This window comes from Pseudonaja textilis, chromosome 2 (genome assembly GCF_049901715.1).
Source record: "Pseudonaja textilis isolate UNSWEBS1 chromosome 2, rPseTex1.2, whole genome shotgun sequence".
Taxonomy (NCBI): Eukaryota; Metazoa; Chordata; class Lepidosauria; order Squamata; family Elapidae; genus Pseudonaja; species Pseudonaja textilis.
Window position 1 is genome coordinate 209857954 of NC_141991.1, and position 20848 is coordinate 209878801.

Below are 20848 nucleotides of genomic sequence, written 5' to 3' on the forward strand. Positions count from 1 at the left end.
AGTAGCATTAGTGTCAAATATTTCTTCCTGGAATATTTGAAAGCTATTGTCAGTCAACAATCATACTAGGTGGCATGGGAAAATCAGGCATCTTTCTACAGTAATAATTAATGAGCTTGTGATGATTCTGCTTCTTCAGAAAGCATAACCTAGATTCAATACAGCCATAGTTAGACTACACAGTAATCATATAATTACTGAAAACTTGGGAACAGATGCATGTTCATGACAAAGAAATGAAGCAATACAGGTAATCCTTGACTTAGGACCATAATTGAGCCTGGAATTACACTTACAGCTTGTGGTGGTCCACTTAAACACCAGTCCTCATTTTATGACCTTTTTTGTGGTGATCATTAAGCAAATTCATTTTCCCCATGGACATTTTTTTTTGCCAGAAACTGAAAGTAAAAGGCAGAAACTGGCAAAAGCTGCAGTCATATGACTATGGGATGCTAACTAAATGCAGCCAGTTGCCAAGTGCCCAAACTGATCACGTAATTGTAAGGGAGTGTGGCCATTGGAACTTAAAAACCGGGTTATAAGTAGCTCTGGGGAACTCCATTGTAATTTCTAATTATCACTATTCAACTGGTCATTAAATAAGGACGACCTGTAATGCTTTTTTTTGCCCAACTTATAGGCCTTGTCGTTTTTTGACTCTACTTGGGCATGGATTTACTAGGTTCAGCTTTGTATCATGGAGGGACCAACAGAATAATCACAGTTATGGTGGGTAAGAAAGGAGCAGTTACAAATGCAAACAGTGAAAAAAATATTGTAGTGGAAGTGGTTGATGCTCTTCAGTTGTTCTGGACAGAAAACTCCAACTATGAGCAACCCTGAAAATTTTAATTAGAAAATCTAGAGGGCATTTGATTGTGTACCACAGATGTAAGCCTATGGTAGCCTATAGCTTCTCCTACTTACAAATTTCTAAGTTAAAAACTTTCTCCTACATGAACAAACTTTTCCACATGTCCAACCTAGAAAATCGCAGAAGGTGGGAAAAGATAGGAAAGGGTTAGTTTGTGGTGGAGTTGGGCTTGAAAATGCCTTGAAAGAGGGCCCAGAGGGTGGGGGTAGAGGGTTGCTTAGGTAGGGAGGAGTCTGTTCCACTTCAGCGTCAAACCTGGGATGAGGGTCAATCAGGGGAGAAAAAAACGTTGAGCCATACTTGAGAGCCTGAAGAGGTTTATAGTAGAGAAATGGGGTGCTGCAAGAACAGCCATTGGGACGTGGAGTCTGGCATCCCCTGTCACTGTGAAGCCCCCATCAAATGTGTTCCTACTTATCCCTGCAGAGAATGGAGTAGTGCATTTCTGTCCTCCCTCCGGTTGTGCATGGTGCCAGCACCTGATTGGCTTGCTGGCAGCCCTTCCCTAAAAAGGGTCCTAATAGCCCATGAGAAAATTGGCCATGCCGGCAGCCAAAGCTGCAATGGATCAATGCAGGTCCTCTGTACCCAAAACCAGGCTCCTCTCACCTCAAGGAGGATGACTGCTCACCTGCCCCAAGAGGCAAGAGGAAATTGATTAACTTGTTGCTAGTCAGAGGACGGGAGGGTTTGGGTTAATCCTTGATCGATTGGGCGGAGAAATGTAACTTAATTTATGTAAAGTAAGAATTGTGCTTTATATGGTTTTTAAAAATACTTGATTGGACCTATGAACAAAATGGACTTACAAACAGCTTTGTAAGTAGAAGGCTGTCTGTACAGAGTTATTTTTTTCTCTCCAAAATATTTATGTTCAATATAGGCTAAAACTGATCTTATACTCATGCTTTTAAAAAAGTCTTTGTTATTTTATGCTATTTTTCTTATTACATGTTTTAATTTTGTCTTGAAGTAATTTAAAGTAATTAAATACAGGTGTTGCAATTTATTTTATATTACCTGCTAGCTTTGAGATATTTGAACATTAAAATGATTCTTTTTTTTCTTGGCTATTTTATATGGTTTCAAAAGAGATTTTTCTCTTATTCTTTTTTTTACATCTAAACTGTATGAGTCTGCTTGATCATTTATTCAAAACCTATAATTCTCTTTTTATGTTGTTGGCACATTAAGTACTAAATGCATGATACCTCTCATTTCTTCATGTTTAATTCTGCTGTGCTTTAGCCTTTTTTAAAAACTTGTTTCTGAATGTATGATAAAGAGAAACAAATGTGCTATTATACTGATATTTTAATTATAGAGCATCATACAATATCCTTCATTATCCAGGAAATTAGCTAACAATATGTACTTATACAGTACTACTAGCAAAGTAAAATAAATTGCCTTTTTCCTACAAGTAGTCCTTGCCTTTATTATTTAACAGCTGTTACCACTATATATTAATGCCCTTACAATAAACCACAGTATTACTAGTTTCAACTAGCAATGCATGCATAAATATGCCAAAGTTGAATTCATTAAATCAGTCTGTGTGTGGATTCACCTGATGTTTTCCCTCTTCCCTTAGGTGTGAAAACAGGCAAGAATGAATAATGCAGAATTACTGCACATCACAGTTCGATTACATAATTATATGACCTCGTGATATTAGAGATTAAAAACTTGTCAATATAATTGCTGAACTTGTTCTATAAAATGACTGATGAATATGAGAAAAAAAACCCTTTCTTGTCATTGCAATTTTTGTTAAAGACCAGTTCTAATAATGCAGTCTTCTCTGGTAGACTTATCTAGCTGAACGCATGAATGCCACTGTGTAGCTAACAAAAGAATGAACATTTGTATGAAAAGTCTCTGCACATTCTTTCCCACAGAAATCAACGAAAGGATCGGTTGTCCTGGGCTACGTATTCCGGCATTTAAACCTCATTGAGATAGATTATTTTGGACTGCGGTACTGTGACAGAAGTCACCAGACGGTGAGTAAAGCTACAAGGGATTAGATATTCCAGAATAGATAGCAGAGTGACCTTTTTTTCTTTTACAGTTCTGTTTTACACTGTCATATGCTGTTTCAGCAAGTTAGTTATTAAACAGATAAAATCTACATCCCATTAATGCATGCAAATTAATATTAAGTCAGGGATTCCTTTAGAGGGGACGGTTGGTAATTAGCTGTATAAAATTGCCTTTCCTATTCAGAGGAATAGATCCAAGTCTCAAAAGGCTAACATGTCAATAAGTAAATACTGTGAAGCTCACAGCTAAAATAAAGTTTATATTAATGCTGAGATTATTCAATTGCCTGCATGTTATTTTTGAGTATCCCCAAACTCTCATGCTTAGTCTAATTAGGCATCTTTTAATCTCATTCTTGATGCTAAAGATGTATGGGAGGATAGCATGTATGGAGACTTTCCTGTTCAATAGATAGTTGCATTCGTTAGATTTTTATGGCAGTGGGAGTCAAAAGTGCACATCCTGTCCTAAGCTCAAGGCTTATTCTAGATGAAATATTTGACAATAGGGAAATAAATTTTACATGATGGAATTTATTTTGTTAACTGTTTAAATTAGGACAATTGTCCACATATATTACAATGATGAAAAAGAATCATGTAGTTGGAGTGATGTGAATATGATTGTGCATGTTACACATAATTAACCTAAATAAGTATGAGCTTTCCAGATTCTAAATTAAGGGTTTGATACTTTCCAGTTAACTAGATTAGATTAGATTCAACTTTATTGTCATTGCCATGGATACAGGCAACAAAATGCAATTAGCATCCAACCAGAAGTGCAAAACAACAGTAAAATATAAATGTATGTATGCAAATATGCAAAACATCTATGAATATGTCAATGGAAAACACAACAAAATGTATGTACACGAGCACACAAAGATAAGTATGACTGCACATATTTGAACATATACAACTGTACAAAATGTTTATGGACACATTGAATATAAGTACAAATGCACAGAGAATTATACAAAATACATCATATATTATCAAGGGAAGCATCAGCATATGTGTGGGGACAAACAAACTGAGGAGTTCAGCAAGAAAACCGCTGTGTGGTAAAAGCTGTTCCCTAGCCTGCTGGTCTTAGACTGCAGGCATCTGAACCTCCTCCCAGATGGAAGAAGAGTAAACAGTTTGTGGGCTGGATGGAAGGGGTCCTTAACGATGCTGTGGCCTTTACGCAGACATTGTTTCCTCTGAATGTCCACAATGGCAGGAAGTGGAATCCCTATAATGCGTTGGGTGGTTTTCACCACCCTCTGTAATGCCTTTTTTTCTTTTATAGTGCAATTTCCATACTAAACTGAGATACAGCTAGTTAAGATGCTCTTGACTGTGCAGCGGTAGAAATTAGTCAGAATAGCTGAGGAGAGGTGATTCTTCCTCAGTAATCTCAGGAAGAAGAGGCACTGCTGAGCTTTCTTAATCAGACTAGTGGTGTTAATCTGCCAGGACAAGTCCTCAGAGAGGTGGATTCCCAGGAACTTGAAGCTGGTAACACGTTCTCCCATTCTCCCATTGATGTATACAGGAGAGTGTGTGTGACTGTTCTTTTTCCTGAAGTCCACAATGAGCTCTTTGGTCTTGTTAGTATTCAGTAATAAGTTATTGTCAATGCACCACGTAGCTAGGCACTGTACCTCCTCCCTGTACTCTGAATCATCGTCATCATTGATGAGTCCGATTACCGTAGTATCATCTGCGAACTTGATAATGGTGTTAGAGCTATACACAGGCCTGCAGTCATAGGTGAAGAGAGGGAACAGGAAGCGGTTCAGCACACAGGCTTGGGGTACACCAGTACTCAGTGTGTTAGTAGATGAAGTGGAGTTATTCAACTTGACATGTTGTGGTCTATTTGTCAAAAAGTCCAGTATCCAATTACAAAAAGAGTAGTGTTAATACCAAGGTCACTAAGTTTAATGATCAATCTGGAGGGAATGACTGTATTAAATGAACTGAACTGAAGTCAACAAATAGCATTCTAGCATAGGTATTCTTATTGTCCAAAGCTTCCTTATTCAAAAAACTAAAGCTTTCTTATTCAAAAAAACCCCACCCAAACAGTTTTAACAGCATGACAGGAATATTGTATTAATTATTGGAAGAACAGGCCTACTTTTGATTTCAAACTGATTTTAGAGGCTAGATTTAGATGTTACAGTTTGGGATATACGAATTCATATATGTTTGTGCTGCTGTTCATCTGTAATACAGTAAAATGCTCGTAGTTTTCTCCCAGAAAATTATTAGAATAGCTCCATATTTTGAGGAAATTGGTATAAAATTATATGACTGATACTTGTAGCCCTGCGGAGAAACAAATATATATGTATCTGACTAGCAGAACTAGATAATACTAATATTGATGATAGTTGTCATGAAGTGAAAAAGCAAAAATAAAACTGATCTTTTCTTTCAAGTTATATAAACAACTCATGGAAAACTGATTAAAAGACTATAATTTATTGTATGCATTTATACCTGAATATGTTGAAATGAGTTATACATTCTAATGAAGATAAAGACTTTTGTGATAACATACATTTGATTAAAATGGAATATTCTACAAAATCAGATTTAAAATTATGGCAGTATAATATACAGACCTGCAATTTATAATTATGCACCTGGGAAAATAATCCAGTAATTAAATAGAAACTCATTGAGATGTGCAGATAACTTCAACTTGTCTACCAATCGAAAAACCCCTATATGAAATAATTATAATTATTATATGTCCCATTTCTGTGCGCATACATCTATTTTTATTAATATGCTATCTACACCATGATATTTGAGAATCTTTTGTTTAGAAGGGCAGTATTAGATGAACAAAGATATAGGAAATAAATAATTGCACAGTAAGGAAACTACAGGCTATCTATGAATGGCACAAGCAAGCATTATTATTATAATCAGATATATATTTATATTTACTGGTTAACAGATATATTTTCTTTAAAGTTTAGTTGAAAAATTGTGGTTAAAATTGTTTTATGACTTTGATTAAAACAACTATTTTCTTACTTTACCTTTTACATGCATTTTTATTGCATAATTTTTAAACTGCATTTCAAAATAGAATTAAATTAATATAGGAGATCAAGAACAGTATTAAGTTGATTGAAGTAACGAAATGATTTTAATGAGATATGTGGGCTGGGTTTAGCAATATCATGTTGCTCATATAGGAAGTAACCTGTAGTCTCTGTTTGTGTTGAAACTAGTTTAAATCCCATATAGGGCATATAATAAAACAAAATTGTATTTGTATTTTGACTGCCTACAATGTTCTAAATTTGTAAGAAGTCCTACCTGGCCCTTGAAAACCATCTGGAAGCTTCAAATGGTTCAAATTGTAATGGTTCAAGCAATAACAGATGCTTCTAGTTATGCCAGTGTGCCATCACTGCTACATGATCTGCATTTGTTTCCAGTTGACTCCTGGGTGCAGTTCAAGATGCTATAAAGTCTTTCATGGTATAGAGATTGCCATTTGAGAGACTGCCTGTCTCCAGTTGTTTCTGCCCATCCAGTGCTTTCAGACAGAGTGGGTGTGTTTCAAGTCCCATCAATTAAGTACTGTCTTATTGGGGATAAGACAATGAGGGTGCATTCATTCCTTGTTGACACCTGGATCCTTAGGAACAGCACCCCCTCAGAATAGACATAGCTCATACTCTCCCTGGTTTCTGGAAGTATCTTAAAATCTGATTTTGTTCCAAGACTGCAGTTAGAAATCCTGCTAAGTTTTTTGCATGTTGGGGAGTGTTGTTTGGCCTGGGCAGCTGTGTGGGGTTTTTTTAAACGTTTTTTTAATCTATGTATTGGAATTATTGGATGCTGCCCAGAATCTTCTGGGAGTTGGGCCACTTTATCAAATCCAATCAGTCGAATCATATTCTTTTCTTGCTTTAATGGTAAGGGTAAATAAAATGGACAAAAAGATCAAGGGGAGAAAGAAAGGTTTGTATTTATGAGTATTTAAATGACAGAACTACAAATATTTTGATTTTGACTGACATGATTAAAGCTTTTTTTACTTAACTAAAGATCTCTTATATATGCATGTTTAATATATTGAATTTAAATTTGAACTAATAAACATAATAATGATTCTCTATACCATAAAATCATCTACTGTAGCTAAACATAAAATATTTCAGTGACTTGGATTGGTCATGGAATATATTAGAAAGTTAAAATCTGACCTACATATTAAAATCTGGTCTGCTGCACAATTTTGCATTCCATTAAATATGACATTCAGAATGCCATTGTACCCTATTGTCTCCCTTTTGTCTGAACCCCATTTTAAGATTGGTTTGGACTATTTCATATACTTTTAGACTTGATATAATGGGTAAAGTGAGAAATAGAAATGTTGGGCATTTCCATGTTTTCATCATATTGAACAATTTTTATTGATTGGGGAGAGAAAAGTCATAATTTGTATCTTTATTACAGTTAGATATATAGGTTTGTAATGATTTTATTGCTATTACTGTTGTAAGTCACCCATAGTTGTCTTGCAGCAAAATGGGCAGCAAACAAACATAACAAACAAATAAATAATTGATATTGCATAGGGGCATATGAGTCTAACATTTGATCCATCTGATCAGAGTGTCAAGCCCGAAATTGACATAAGTGAGGCCATTTTAGTTTCTCTTAGTATATATTCTTTTTCTTATTTTCTCTGTGGCAGTCATGAGTGGAAGGGTTTCGGGCTTGCCACATTCCTAAGAGGGGAGGAGTGGAGATAAAGAGAATGTTATGACTAGGTGATCTTCTTTCCCATGGGAAACAAGCTGTCCAAGTTTGGGCCTTTGGAGGTGGAGACTTATGACATCAAGCATCGTTGGAGAATGTGACTTTTGGGGGTTGTTTCTAACTTCTAATATTGTGGGGTAATTCTGGGTTGGGTCAGATCCAGAATTATCATGGACTTTGCCAATTTGATGCTTTCCTAAATAAAAGAAAACTTTGTGAAGATGGACTTTGTTATTTTTCTTTTAAAATGGATTTCATTACTTGGAAACCTGACACAGAGAGTCCAGTGGAGGTTTAGGCTAATAATCATTTTTCAAGGGCAGGCATGTGCAGTATTGTCTTCTATCTGCCCCCTCTCCCCCCTCCAGTGTATCAGGAAGGCAATTTTTTTCTGCTGCACACATCAAGCGTAGTATGCTTGTGCTGGCACAAATTACGCTGTTCAATTTACCTCTTATACTTCATTTCATAGTAAACAAATATGTCCAATACTGTTCTCTATAGCAAGAACAACCCATCTGCTCCAGTGTCTGGTCTGTCTCTTCCATGGCCAATTTCGGCTGCCTGCTCTCTTCCAAAGGAACTGATCAATGAATCTGTGCTTGTATGCTTATTTACTTTCTATTCTTGATGCACTGATGAGATGCTGGACTTTATTTGCTTTTATTTTTATATAAACTCATTGTGCAAAAGTGGAGTGCTAAGTAAGCCTTTTTGTACACATCTCCTTTAAAAAAATGAAATGGTGGACCTTTTTAAACCACAAGAAGTTGGCAAGAATTCTGCCAGTTTCTTCTTCAATCTAGTCTAAATATCAATAAACATAGTTCAACTTAATATTATTTTCCTTCCTTTTTCCCCTTTTTTTACAATTTCACTGATGAAACAGTGTATCTTTTTTAACCAGGTGTAATTGACATAATTCTGCCAGTTTCATTTTAAGCCACAAAAATGAGAAGAATCGTAAAACAATAGGGGATTTTTTTAAAGAAGGGATTTATTAAGTAATAATAAATCTCAAGTAGCTTAAAGATGCAGGACAGAAAAGTCCCAAACATCTGTTGAGTTAAGGAGTACTACTGGAAATCTATACCTTGTGACACCAAAGGATAAAAATGATTATGGTCAGATTCATAATCTGATCAATTATAGATTCTTCTGCTAGGAAAATCATCTGACATTTTGGTCAAATGAATTTTGGTTTGCTAGCCATATTTTGTCTCTCATTTGATTTCTGCTCTGTTTACCAAAATGACAGCCTAAAATGCTGTTCAAAATAATCGGTATGGAATATGCTCTGCCTCTTTTCTTGCTGAGAATAGGAATCTGTGTTAGGATTCTGTATATGACATAGATAGCCCTGCAGTTACTCATACAAATTATACAGAAATGCTTTATTTTGAAGCTGCAGTGTTGGTAAATGTATTTTGATAAGCTTGAGTATTTGTTTGAGAGGCATGTTTCTTCTCTTGACTGAGCTTTCTAATGATTTGGCATCTATATTATTTATGCATTATTTGCCTGAAACAAAATGTATGTCCATACGTATTTAAACAGTATGCTTGGGATCTGCAATTTGATGCAGGAAGGAGCTCAAATATCTTTTTTGATCAATGTTTTGCTGAAGGCTCTTCTAAATTTGCTGTGTCTCTTCTAATTTTTTTGCTTGGTTTCAGCCAATATGGAATTAAAGTACATTCTACTAATTTGCTAATAATGATGTATTTTCTAATATAATTTGTAAGATTTTCATGCAACTTTGAGAAATAAGCCATACTAGTGATTATTATTGGCATGAAGATAATCACAAGTGGCATTTAGAATTATACAGAAAAATATTTGGCTTTTATAAATGTATCTGTGCACATACCTACTTACAAAATTGATTAAATAATGCAGTATAAAATATTATGTTTCTAATTTGTATTTTTAATGTTGTTGATTTCTTTGAAATATACCTTCACCTTCATTTACCATATATACTTGAGTATAAGTCAACCCGAATATAAGCCGAGGCACCTAATTTTGCCACAAAAAAACTGGGAAAACTTATTGACTTGAGTATAAGCCGAGTTTTTCAGCACATTTTTTGTGCTGAAAAAAACCCCCTTGGCTTATACTTGAGTGAGATTCCCTCTGAAAGAAAAATGGTATGGAGATCTGGAGCTGGGCAGCCGCTTCCCTGCTTCCGTGTTTCCTTTGCAACTTGTAACCATGGGGGTAATCGGAAGCAGAAAAGTTCTCCCATGAGGATATATTGTTTTTTCTTTATTTAACTGTTTTTTTGGGGGGGGAAGACCCACCGTCATGTGAGAATGCTCAGACACGAAATCTATCCGCCTGAAAATAAGTGTGTGTGTGTGGGGGGGGATTTAACAGGGGGAAGACATAGGGAGAAGGCAAAAGCGACGGAAGATCCTTCAGGGGAAACTGAGGGGGAGACTCACACTTGGTCCAGATGAGCCCCCTTCCCCGCCCCTAAGGAAGCAGAGGCAGCCAGCAAGGGCAGGCAAGCCCCGCTTCGCGGACTCTGTCCGTCCTCGCTCCCACCCACCCACCCAAAGCCACGAAGTCCCCCAATCGTGCAGCCCAGAATCACCCTCCCCACAGGGGGCAGCAATGATGCCTGGTGTTTCCTGAAACAAGAAGCTCCTCCGTGCAATGAAAGCGCCCTGGCTCTAGGCTCAGAAAACAACGCGAGCCAAGGTGGCTTCGTTTCCTCAGCTCCAGCTGCTTTCAGTCCTCTCGGGAGGAGGAGGAGGAGGTGGTGGCAACGGCGACTCGTGTTATTTTCTGAGCTCTAGGCTCGCGATCTCAGAAAACAACGCGAGCCGAGGTGGCTTCGTTTCCTCAGCCCCAGCTGCTTTCAGTCCGCTCGGAAGGAGGAGGAGGTGGTGGTGGCGACGGCGGCTCGCGTTATTTTCTGAGCTCTAGGCTCTAGGCTCGCGATCTCGGAAAACAACACGAGCCGAGGTGGCTTCGTTTCCTCAGCCCCAGCTGCTTTCAGTCCACTCGGGAGAAGGGGAGGGGAGGTGGCGGCGGCGGCTCGCGTTGTTTTTGAGATCGCGAGCCTAGAGCTCAGAAAATAACGCGAGCCGCCGTCGCTACCACCACCTCCTCCTCCTCCCGAGCGGACTGAAAGCAGCTGGGACTGAGGAAATGAAGCCACCTTGGCTCGCGTTGTTTTCTGAGCCTAGAGCCAGGGCGCTTTCATTGCACGGCGGAGCTTCTTGTTTCAGGAAACACCGGGCGTCGTTGCTGCCCCCTGAGGGGAGGGCGATTCTGGGCTGTACGATTGGGGGACTTCGTAGCTTTGGGTGGGTGGGTGGGAGCAAGGACGGATGGAGTCCGCGAAGCGGGGCTTGCCTGCCCTTGCTGGCTGCCTCTGCTTCCTTAGGGGCGGGGAAGGGGGCTCCTCTGGACCAAGGGTGAGTCTCCCCCTCAGTTTCCCCTGAAGGATCTTCCGTCGCTTTTGCCTTCTCCCTATGTCTTCCCTCTGTTAAAATCCCCCCCCCCCCACACTTATTTTCAGGCGGATAGATTTCGTGTCTGAGCATTCTCACATGACGGTGGGTCTTCCCCCCCACTAAAAACAGTTAAATAAAGAAAAAAATATATATCCTCATGCAAGAACTTTTCTGCTTCCGATTACCCCCATGCTTACAAGTTGCAAAGGAACCACGGAAGCAGGGAAGCAGCTGCCCAGCTCCCGAGCTCCACACCATTTTTTTTTTCAGAGGGAATCTCACTCAAGTATAAGCCGAGGGGTTTTTTTTCAGCACAAAAAATGTGCTGAAAAACTCAGCTTATATTCGAGTATATACGGTACTTATTCATTTGTATTCCACTTTTATTATTTTTGTAAATAACTCAAGGTGGTGAACATATCCAGCATACCTTCTTTCTCCTACTTGCTCCACAGCAGCAACAATCCTTAGTAAGACCACACCTAGAGTACTGCATCCAGTTTTGGTCACCACATTATAAAAAAGATGTTGAGACTCTAGAAAAAGTACAGATAAGAGCAACCAGGATGATTAGGGGACTGGAGACTAAAACATATGAAGAATGGTTACAGGAACTGGGCTTGGCTAGTCTGGTGAAGAGAAGGACCAGGGGAGACATGATAGCAGTCTTCCAATATTTGAGGGATTGCCATTTGTCAGAAATGGTGTAGGGTCTCTTGCTTGGGCAGGGGTTGGACTAGATGACATATACTCTGATTATCTGTTATCTGTTAATCCAATGACATGGGTTGGGCTGAGAGAAGAGTGACTGCTCTAAATCACCCAGCTGGCTAAGATGAGACTGGAATTCACATCCTCCTGTTTGCTAGCATAGTGCCTTAATCATTAGTCCCAACTAGCTAGTGATAGACATTACTGATTTTGGGGTGCAGTTTTCTATATTTTTAGCATAGGCAGAATAAGTGCATTATTTTTTTTAATCTTAAAAACACATATGTTGCAAACAATCCTCTGAAATCTTTTCAACAGCAATAAAGTGGTGGGGAAAGCTCTCCACTTATAGGAAGATTTTGTATAATGTTTTGATTTGTTTTGTCTATGGCGAAACCTTTAAAGTCTTGTAATGTAAGTAGCATATATGTTGATATATATATTTTAATAACGATTTCTTTATATAATTACAGTTCTGGTTGGATCCTACAAAAACTCTTGCAGAGCATAAGGAACTGATAAATAGTATGTATATAATTTGAACTTTATAAATATTGTTTAGTGACAGATAGGCTTAGGAAGTGCATCTGTAAATCCAATCTTTTTGAGAAATCTGATACAAATTATTGTGAGTTTATTTTGTATGTACAAATATTGATCAATCTCAAAATTGAATGTACTGATTTGAGTGCTAAATTTTTATTTTTCCACCTGTGTACAAATATTCTTACTTTAAACTGTTTCTGTTTTTTTGTGGTGTGTGTATGAACAATTTTGATAGCTTATGGTTCCTGCCCAAAAATTTCAGTGGGGATATCAAAAAGCTGTATTAATTCTATATGCTTGTGTATATATATGTGCGGTATATTGATATTACAATTTCAATATCTGAAAATTAATTGGGGCACTCCAATGTAAATGGATTTTGAATTGTGTTCTAAGAAAAAAAATGGGAAGATAATTTAATAGCTGTTAAACCACAAACTAAAACCACAAACAAAAACAGGTGAATGCTTGACAATAAAATATCAAAGAAAAACAAGGTATCAAAGTATATTCAGATATAAATTATATGCTTATGCATTTAATTTTATATAGTTTTCTTATTTCTAATAGCTGGTCCACCTTACACATTGTATTTTGGTGTTAAATACTATGCAGAAGATCCGTGCAGACTAAAAGAAGAAATCACCAGGTACTCTTAACAACAATAACAAAATAAGACTTAATGTGATTTTAAAGTAGATTGAAAATTGACTATTTCAAGGCAAAAGAAAAGAAGTGAAGCTTTAATTTATTCAGTATTAACAATACAATATTTTAAAACTAGTGAGAAATAGCTCACTCAAATCTCTAGAGTCTTGGTGAGAGGCAGTAATGTTCAGTCTAATGGGTCTTAACTTTATATGCGCACAGTCCAACATTGTGTCCTGCTTGTTTTGTATTAATGTGTGTTAATGCTCTGTTGAGAAAAATGTTTGGGAAAAGGAAGAAGGAATTTACAAAGCATAAAATGGAAATAAATGGGGAATCAAAAAAAATCATATTCCAGTATATATGTTCACAATGTATGAAAAGCTGGCATTGCATATAATTCCTAGAAAATCTATAGAATGTGTGAAGACTTTATGCAAAGTATGATATTTCAGTGTTATTTCAATATGCTATATATTTTTCCTAGGCATTGTATATAATACCTACCCAGGCATTATATAGAATAGCAAGAACTATTTAGACAAAGTATGAAAAGAGAGTGATGAAAAAGTTTGGGATTAGGGTTAGAGTTAGGATTAGCCTAAGACTTTCTTAAACCCCTTTCTTGAAAAGATGTATATGAAAATGTAAAAAGAAATGCAAAATAAAGCACAGGACTGAAGAAAAAAATAACCAAGACAAAAAGGCAAGAATTGACCTACTCGTTGCAACAAGGAAGGCTAGGATGGTATTTTAGTGGAAGTATTTATATTTGGGCAGTTTGCCTTTTGGTACATAGAAATATGTGAAATATTAAGCATTATATACTTTGACATTCCATCTTGACATTATATAGATAGCTTAGGCTTTCTATAAAATGTCTAATTTCACATATTGATAGTAACATATACATCATTTTTCTTTCTTGACAAAAATCTATTAAGGGCAAAAACAATTCATTACATTCATAGTATTAATCACTATCCTTTTAGAAGTACAATGGACAACTCAGATTTATACTTTATATATTTGATTTTCATATTTTATATAAGAAATATTTTAGAATATTTTAGAAATATTTTATATATTTCTGTAATGAAAGATCAAAAATCACATAAATAATGTTTGGTTTCTGCAGACCATTGTAATTTCTGTGTAGCTGTTTAGCAAGGGAAACCCTTTACAATGGTTTGACTTTAGCATAAGACTTGAAACTTACGTTATCCAGGTTAACAACCTCATAAATTAATATTTTTATTCTGCAGACAGTTATGGTTGAATGCATGAATATATGTAGGAAACCAGTGTGATTTTAGTCATCTTAATTGAAGTTAAGCTTATATGGAGTGTGTGCTTTGCAAATATTTCAAACTTAGTAATGCAGACATGTTTCAAAGTGATCTAAATCAGTAGATACTTTTATGGCTGTTCACTATATACACAACTTTCACTTCTTAATATTAATTGCATGGTATTCCTAGCATACAACACCATAGTGCCATATCAATCAATCAATTAAATCCTTACTTTAATCATAGACCAGCATAAAATATAATAAGTAAAGATTACACCCATTTTAATAACAAAGCTGAAACTTATAAGACATAAAAGATCACTAAAAGCTAAAACTGTCAACATAATACTATATATATTATATTATATTTAATATAATACTATAATATTAAAATACTAATACATCTTTCTATAAAGATTCTTATACTGAGACTATGGACTGGTGAGAGACACCCTTAAACCACAAAAAGGATGTCAAAGCAAATAAAGATTTAAAACTAATAACAATAAAGAGATTCTCAGCAAGTATACCCAGGCCAAGGATTCTTAACTTCACATACATTTGGAGGGGGGAAAATTAAAGATAAATAAACCAAACATTGATTGTTTATAATAGATGAAATATGACCTTCCTAAATAAGCATTTATAGTATAGATCACACACACACACACACACACAATTTTTATTTGGTCTGTGTTTTCTGGTGGCAATACATTTTGACTGTCCGATGGCCTTGGGAAGGACTCAAAAGGTAGACAAAAATTCCAAATCCAGTCTAAAGATTTGTCTGATCGAGTGGTCAATCAACCATAATAATACAGATTTGTTAGAGCAGTCCCACTACAGAAGACTCTCAGAGGTTTAGAATATCCATTGTACAATTTAAAACATAACCCGCATAACAACCTGGACTAAGCAACCATACCAATAAAAAAACAGCAAAAACACATTGATTAGAGACCTGAGTACAAATCCCAGTTTTAAGAGCCTTCCAAAACCCTATCAAATATATCTCCAAGAGAGAGATATACATCATGCTATATATATATTTGGAGGATGCAATTCAGGAGAGCAGGTGCTGCACAAGAGAAGATGCACTCCCCGAGTTCCCTAAGATGACAGCAATTTATTTTAGAGAACCTGGAGCTCACCACTTTGCTTGAAAGCACGGGAGGGCAGAAATGATTAGATACGGGTGATCTCACAAATAACCAGGTCCTGTGCTTTAAAGATGAGACTAGTACCTTGAATAATACCTGGAAGTCAACAGGTAGCCATGCGCTTGTGTGGCAGTAATGATGCTGCTTGAGATGACATGTGACAAAAAGTCCCTGTTACTGCTTGTGCCAGTGCATTTTGGATCTATAGGTTCAGGAAGGTCTTCAAGAGCAGTCCCATGTAGACTGTTTGGTCTAGTGGTTAAGGCACCAAGCTAGAAAGCAGAAGACTGATTTCAGTCCTGCCTTTACCATGAAGGCCTATTGGATGACCTTGGAGCAGTCATTCTGTCCCAGCTCAACTCACCTCACAAGGTTGTTATTGTGGGGAAAATAGGAGGAGGAAGGTAGGTTGGATGTGTTTTCTAACATAGGTTATTTGTAAAAATAATAAAATTGGAAAAATGAATGAATGAATAAACAAACATTCTACTAGTCCAGTCATGAGATGACTAGAGTGAGAATAACCAGCTGAAGTATTCTTGGTCAAGGAGCAAGGTAGGTAAAATAAACCTGTGCAAAGATTGCCTTGGCCACAGTGACTACCTGTTCATGGAGCAGAAACTGTGTGTCCAGGAGGACTCCCACATTCTTCGCTAGTTCTTGCATGAAGTGCAACCCCATCCAAGACTGAAAATAGAAGGACACCCAAAACCCAGAGGACCCAAATAACCATAGCTGCTCAATCTTGTCAAGATTCAGCTGGAGTATGTTCTTCCTCATCCAGACCAAAACACCCTCCACAGACTGTATTAGTGCATTAATAGGTTTATCTGTGCAGCCAGGGTTGAGATACACAATCAGACATTATCTACATACTGATGATACCAAACTTCATGCTGACAATTGCTTTTACCCAGTTAGTTTGTATAGGTGTTAAACAAAAGGGGAAAGTGTCAAATTCTGAGTCACTTCACATGTGAAGGGCCACTAGTGCAATCTCTCCATTCTGGGGAAATAATTTTGATCAGGACTTGGTTATCTTTTGATTTACACTTTTATGTAATTTTCAGTTTAAAAATTATTTCTAAAATGAATATGCTAAGGATAATTATTTATGATAATAGTGAAAAATATTACAAGCTAATGTGGAAATAAGATGGAATTGATATATATTTGAATACATGTGGAACTAAATTAAAGCACAATCCCATCTCAAACTTAAATGAACAATACTAATATAAATTAAACAGTATAAATAAAACTGTTGCATAGAAAAATGAACACGTTAAGGAATTTACAACTATATGAGCTAATGCTCATTTTGCATTTGTTTCAGGTATCAGTTCTTTTTGCAAGTAAAGCAAGATGTCTTACAAGGGCGTTTGCCTTGTCCTGTCAACATTGCTGCTCAGTTGGGAGCTTATGCAATACAGGGTATGTGCTAATACAGTATTTCCCTTTTTAATGCTGTCTTTTATTTACAGTACAGGTTTGATTACTGTATTTTTCGGTGTATAAGACGCACTTCCCCCCACAAAAAAGTGGGGATTTTATACAAAGTCTTATACAGCAAATGTTGCCAAAGCCCCACTCACCTGCCGGCCCCCACCCTTCGGCCTCTGTCTCCCAGCAATTTACCTCCTTGCAGCAAACAGCAAAGCAGCCTGGTCAGCTTCAACACAGCCTGATTTAGCACAAGCAGCTGATTGTCGGTGGGATCTGCCTCTCGATGATCAGCTGTTTCAGGCTGCAGAGATTGCTATCTCCTATTGCCACCTCCGCATGCCCCGTTTTCAGCCTCTGCGTCCTATTTTTTCCTCTGCACACCCTGTTTTCAGCCTCTGCGGGCCCCATTTTCAGCCCGTTCTGATGCCCACTTCCTGGAACGGGCCAAAAATGAGGCCCGTGGAGGCATCAATAGGTGATGGCGATTCCTGCAGTCCGAAAAAGCTGATCGTCAGGAGGCAGATCCAACGACAATCAGTTGCTTGTGCTAAATCAGGCTGTGTTAAAGCTGACCAGGCTGTTTGCTACAAGGAGGCAAATTGCTGGGAGGCAGAGGCAGATTTTTTTTTCTTGCTTTCCTCCCCAAAAGCTAGATGTGTCTTATACTTTGGAGCGTCTTATAGTCTGAAAAATATGGTATATCTTAAAGCCTGTGTTTCTTTGAGTTGAATGTAGTAGGTTGTTATGAATTTCTTCTTCAAGATGCATTCCAGAGGGATAATAAATGCATGCATTGGGTACCTATGTTCACACAAGGTTGACTCACACATAATGTGAGATCAGCATTTTTAGCCATGGTTTCCTAAAAAAAATATTGATTCCTGTTTCAAACATAATGGTTTAGGTTCACTAAACCAGGTGTACTAGATTAACTTTGGAACAGTGTTCAAGATTACCAAAATTTGCTGTTGCATATAGTTTTGCACACTAAAAATTGTAACTTTATCCCAACAGATCCACTCCATTTTAAATTTTCAATGGGGAAGGGAATAATACTTAAGAATAAAAATAAAAACGTAAGAATCATCGCTTCACTCTTTTCTGTCTTCAGTCTAGAATCCAATATCCTCTTTTCAAAGTATTGTTCTACAGAATTTCAGAACTGAGGGAGATATTGACGATCATTGCGAGGAAGGGAGGGAGGCTCAGGCAAAGATTGCCTACAGAATTTGCTTTCTCCACCCCCAGCCCCTGAGATTGGAGAGGAAGAGATTTCAAGAGAGTGTTGTAACTGTTTGCATAGCCTGCCTGTACCTCCCAGCACCAGTTTGCAGGTGCAATTGCATTGTTTTTGATATGTACAAGACAGTAGGCAGACACTTGAGCATTCCAAAGGGTGAAGGGAATAGTTAGAAGGCAAATAAAAGCCAAATGTAACACTGAGTGGTTATGTCTCTTTCCAATCAGAAAGCACATGTGATTTCTCACTTAATGACTGCTTTGCTTAGGGTTATTAAGGGAAGACTGTCATTACTAGGTTGCCACCAATCTTGGTGGAATGTGACTTCTCCCTTGCTGCTATTTCCTGCTAATCTGGGTGTTGCTGGGGAGGTTATATTCTAGGCTGATCACTTTTAGATTATCAGAGTTGGAAGGGACCTGGAGGTCATTTAGTACAACCCCCTGCCCAAGCAGGAGACTCTACACCATTTCTGACAGATCACAGTCCAATCTATTCTTGAAAGCCTCCAGTGTTTGAGTGCATTTCTCTAGTTGGATACTATAGAAATAATGTTTCTTTCCTTCCTAGACTTTTGAATGTGTCTTTTAAATAGTGTGTAAATAAGGTTTATCTCTGAGTGTCTACTGATGGTGAAGTCATCTAAATGCCAAACTTTCAGGAATCCTCTAGGATTTTGGATTTGGCTTGGTCTAAAACATTCAGTTTCCCAGTTGAAAACGATTAAAGCTGTCCATGTATCATCGTTAAGCGAAGCAGTCACTAAGTTGAAAACTGTACAACTGTGGCTGTGTTTTCCTTCTCTCCTCTTCTCCATCTTTTGGAATGCTCATCCCAGCAATGAGACAGCCAACTAGCAGCTCATATCTATAACTGACTAATCAGTTTCACACTTTAAGCTTTTGTTTTCCACCTAATAATTTTACTTCTGCTTTCTTTTTTCCCCACTCCTTCACCATTTGGAATTCTCTCCATAGCACTGGGATAATTAATAAGGAAATTAATGTCAATATTTACATTCATTGGAAGTGAACAGATTACAAAACAGTAAGGAGACACACAATGGGGCATATACATCAAAAGGAATGAGGTGGCTGTGAACATGCTATGCAAAAACTTGGTATATTCCCCATCGTGTATACATATGTATGATTACTCTCTTGTAATCCAATACTCTCCAGTCTCTATGGGGCAGACAGGAACATGTCAAATAAATGTAGGAGAGATTGCCTACAAAAATTGTGTTTGTTTTTCCCCCTCCTGCTGTTTTTTAAGCAATTGTCTCTGCAAGTAGGAAAAGAAAAAAAAAACAGGCTATCTTTGTCAGCGATTTCTCCTGATCCAATTTTTTTCTCACTGTTCCCTCACAGAGCAAAGAAATTGGTGAAGAAATAATTACAAGGAGTAAACAGGCACCTGGGTCTGTTAGTACCACTGCATTCCTTACAATATATATCCACCTCTATATGACTGTTTGCTCACTTGTAATTTCCTTTTCTATCATTTTTCTTCTCTGAAAGGCAATACAAAAGAAAAACAGGTCAGACGCAGGACAACGCATACTCACTGTAATGCCTGTTTTAATGCAACATGTAAAATGGGATCCATATTTATTTTTTTCTGTTGTGAATGGATGTTTCTGTTCTCATTTCCTCTTTCATATTGCTGTTATACTTTTTGAATTAAATGCTATAATCTAGTTTAATTTGGTTAAGATTATATTAGTTCTAGTTGAATAATTTCAATAAAATATTTTATGTGAATGTCTATCAAAAGTATGCAATCAAAAAAATTGTACTTTTGTGTGTATTGTATAGCTGAACTTGGAGACTATGATCCATGCAAGAATACTGCAGGTTATGTTTCAGAGTACCGTTTTGTTCCTGACCAAAAAGAAGAATTAGAAGATGCCATAGAACAAATACACAAAACTCTGACGTAAGAATTTGGTTTTATTAACTAACGTCAAATGACAACTTGTGTAAAGAAAAAGCACTAAAGAAGCAGATCTCTCTGAAAAGGATCTTTAGTTTGATTGCTTTTTAATGCTTATGTGCTAGATCCCTTTCTTATCCATCCAGAACAAATGTAAGTATGATGCATTCTGGTTCAGTGTTTTCTGCTATTGTATGTACATTACACCCAGGATATGATTGTGATTTTTAACTGGAGAGATTTGTCTGGATATCTTAACTAATTTGTTTTTCAAAATTATGGTTTATTTAGTAAAACACAGGTGGCTAGGTTCATAACCGTAGAGAATTATCTAGGTGGAAGCATCTGGACAACTTTGTCTTGATTTGGAAGCTAAGTAGGTCTTGGCCTGGCTTATATTTAGATAGGAGACAGTCAGTGACTATTTGGGGGTTATAAAGTAGAGTAAGAAGTTAAAATATACTCCAGGGTAAGGCAGTGAAAATAACTTTTTTGCTGCTGCTAAGAAAATTACAGAAATATTTCTGTGAAATTGTAGCAACTGAGTTGACTTGAAAGAGGCTTCATGTTTTCATAATGATAAGTATATTTTGCTACATTTATAAACTATGCTTTATAAACTAATGAATTCATTTACATTTCATGTTATATCAGACATACGCATTCCATGTTGTGATTTAGCATATGCAAA

The 20848-nt window shown here is 37.0% G+C and overlaps 1 protein-coding gene across 11 annotated transcripts in view; it reads left to right on the forward strand.

The window, feature by feature from the left end:
- Positions 1 to 20848, forward strand: part of EPB41L4A (erythrocyte membrane protein band 4.1 like 4A) — an 85426-nt gene that overhangs the window by 26945 nt on the left and 37633 nt on the right. For 8 of the 11 annotated variants that reach the window (XM_026719909.2, XM_087926959.1, XM_087926961.1 and 5 more), the window contains exons 3-7: positions 2779 to 2883; positions 12362 to 12413; positions 13005 to 13083; positions 16873 to 16970; positions 20040 to 20160. In XM_026719909.2, the coding sequence (XP_026575694.1) occupies positions 2779 to 2883; positions 12362 to 12413; positions 13005 to 13083; positions 16873 to 16970; positions 20040 to 20160 (455 nt within the window). Of the gene's footprint in view, positions 1 to 2778; positions 2884 to 12361; positions 12414 to 12986; positions 13084 to 16872; positions 16971 to 20039; positions 20161 to 20848 lie in introns of all 11 variants that reach the window. The other 3 variants (XM_087926960.1, XM_087926956.1, XM_087926955.1) reach the window with 1 other exon arrangement.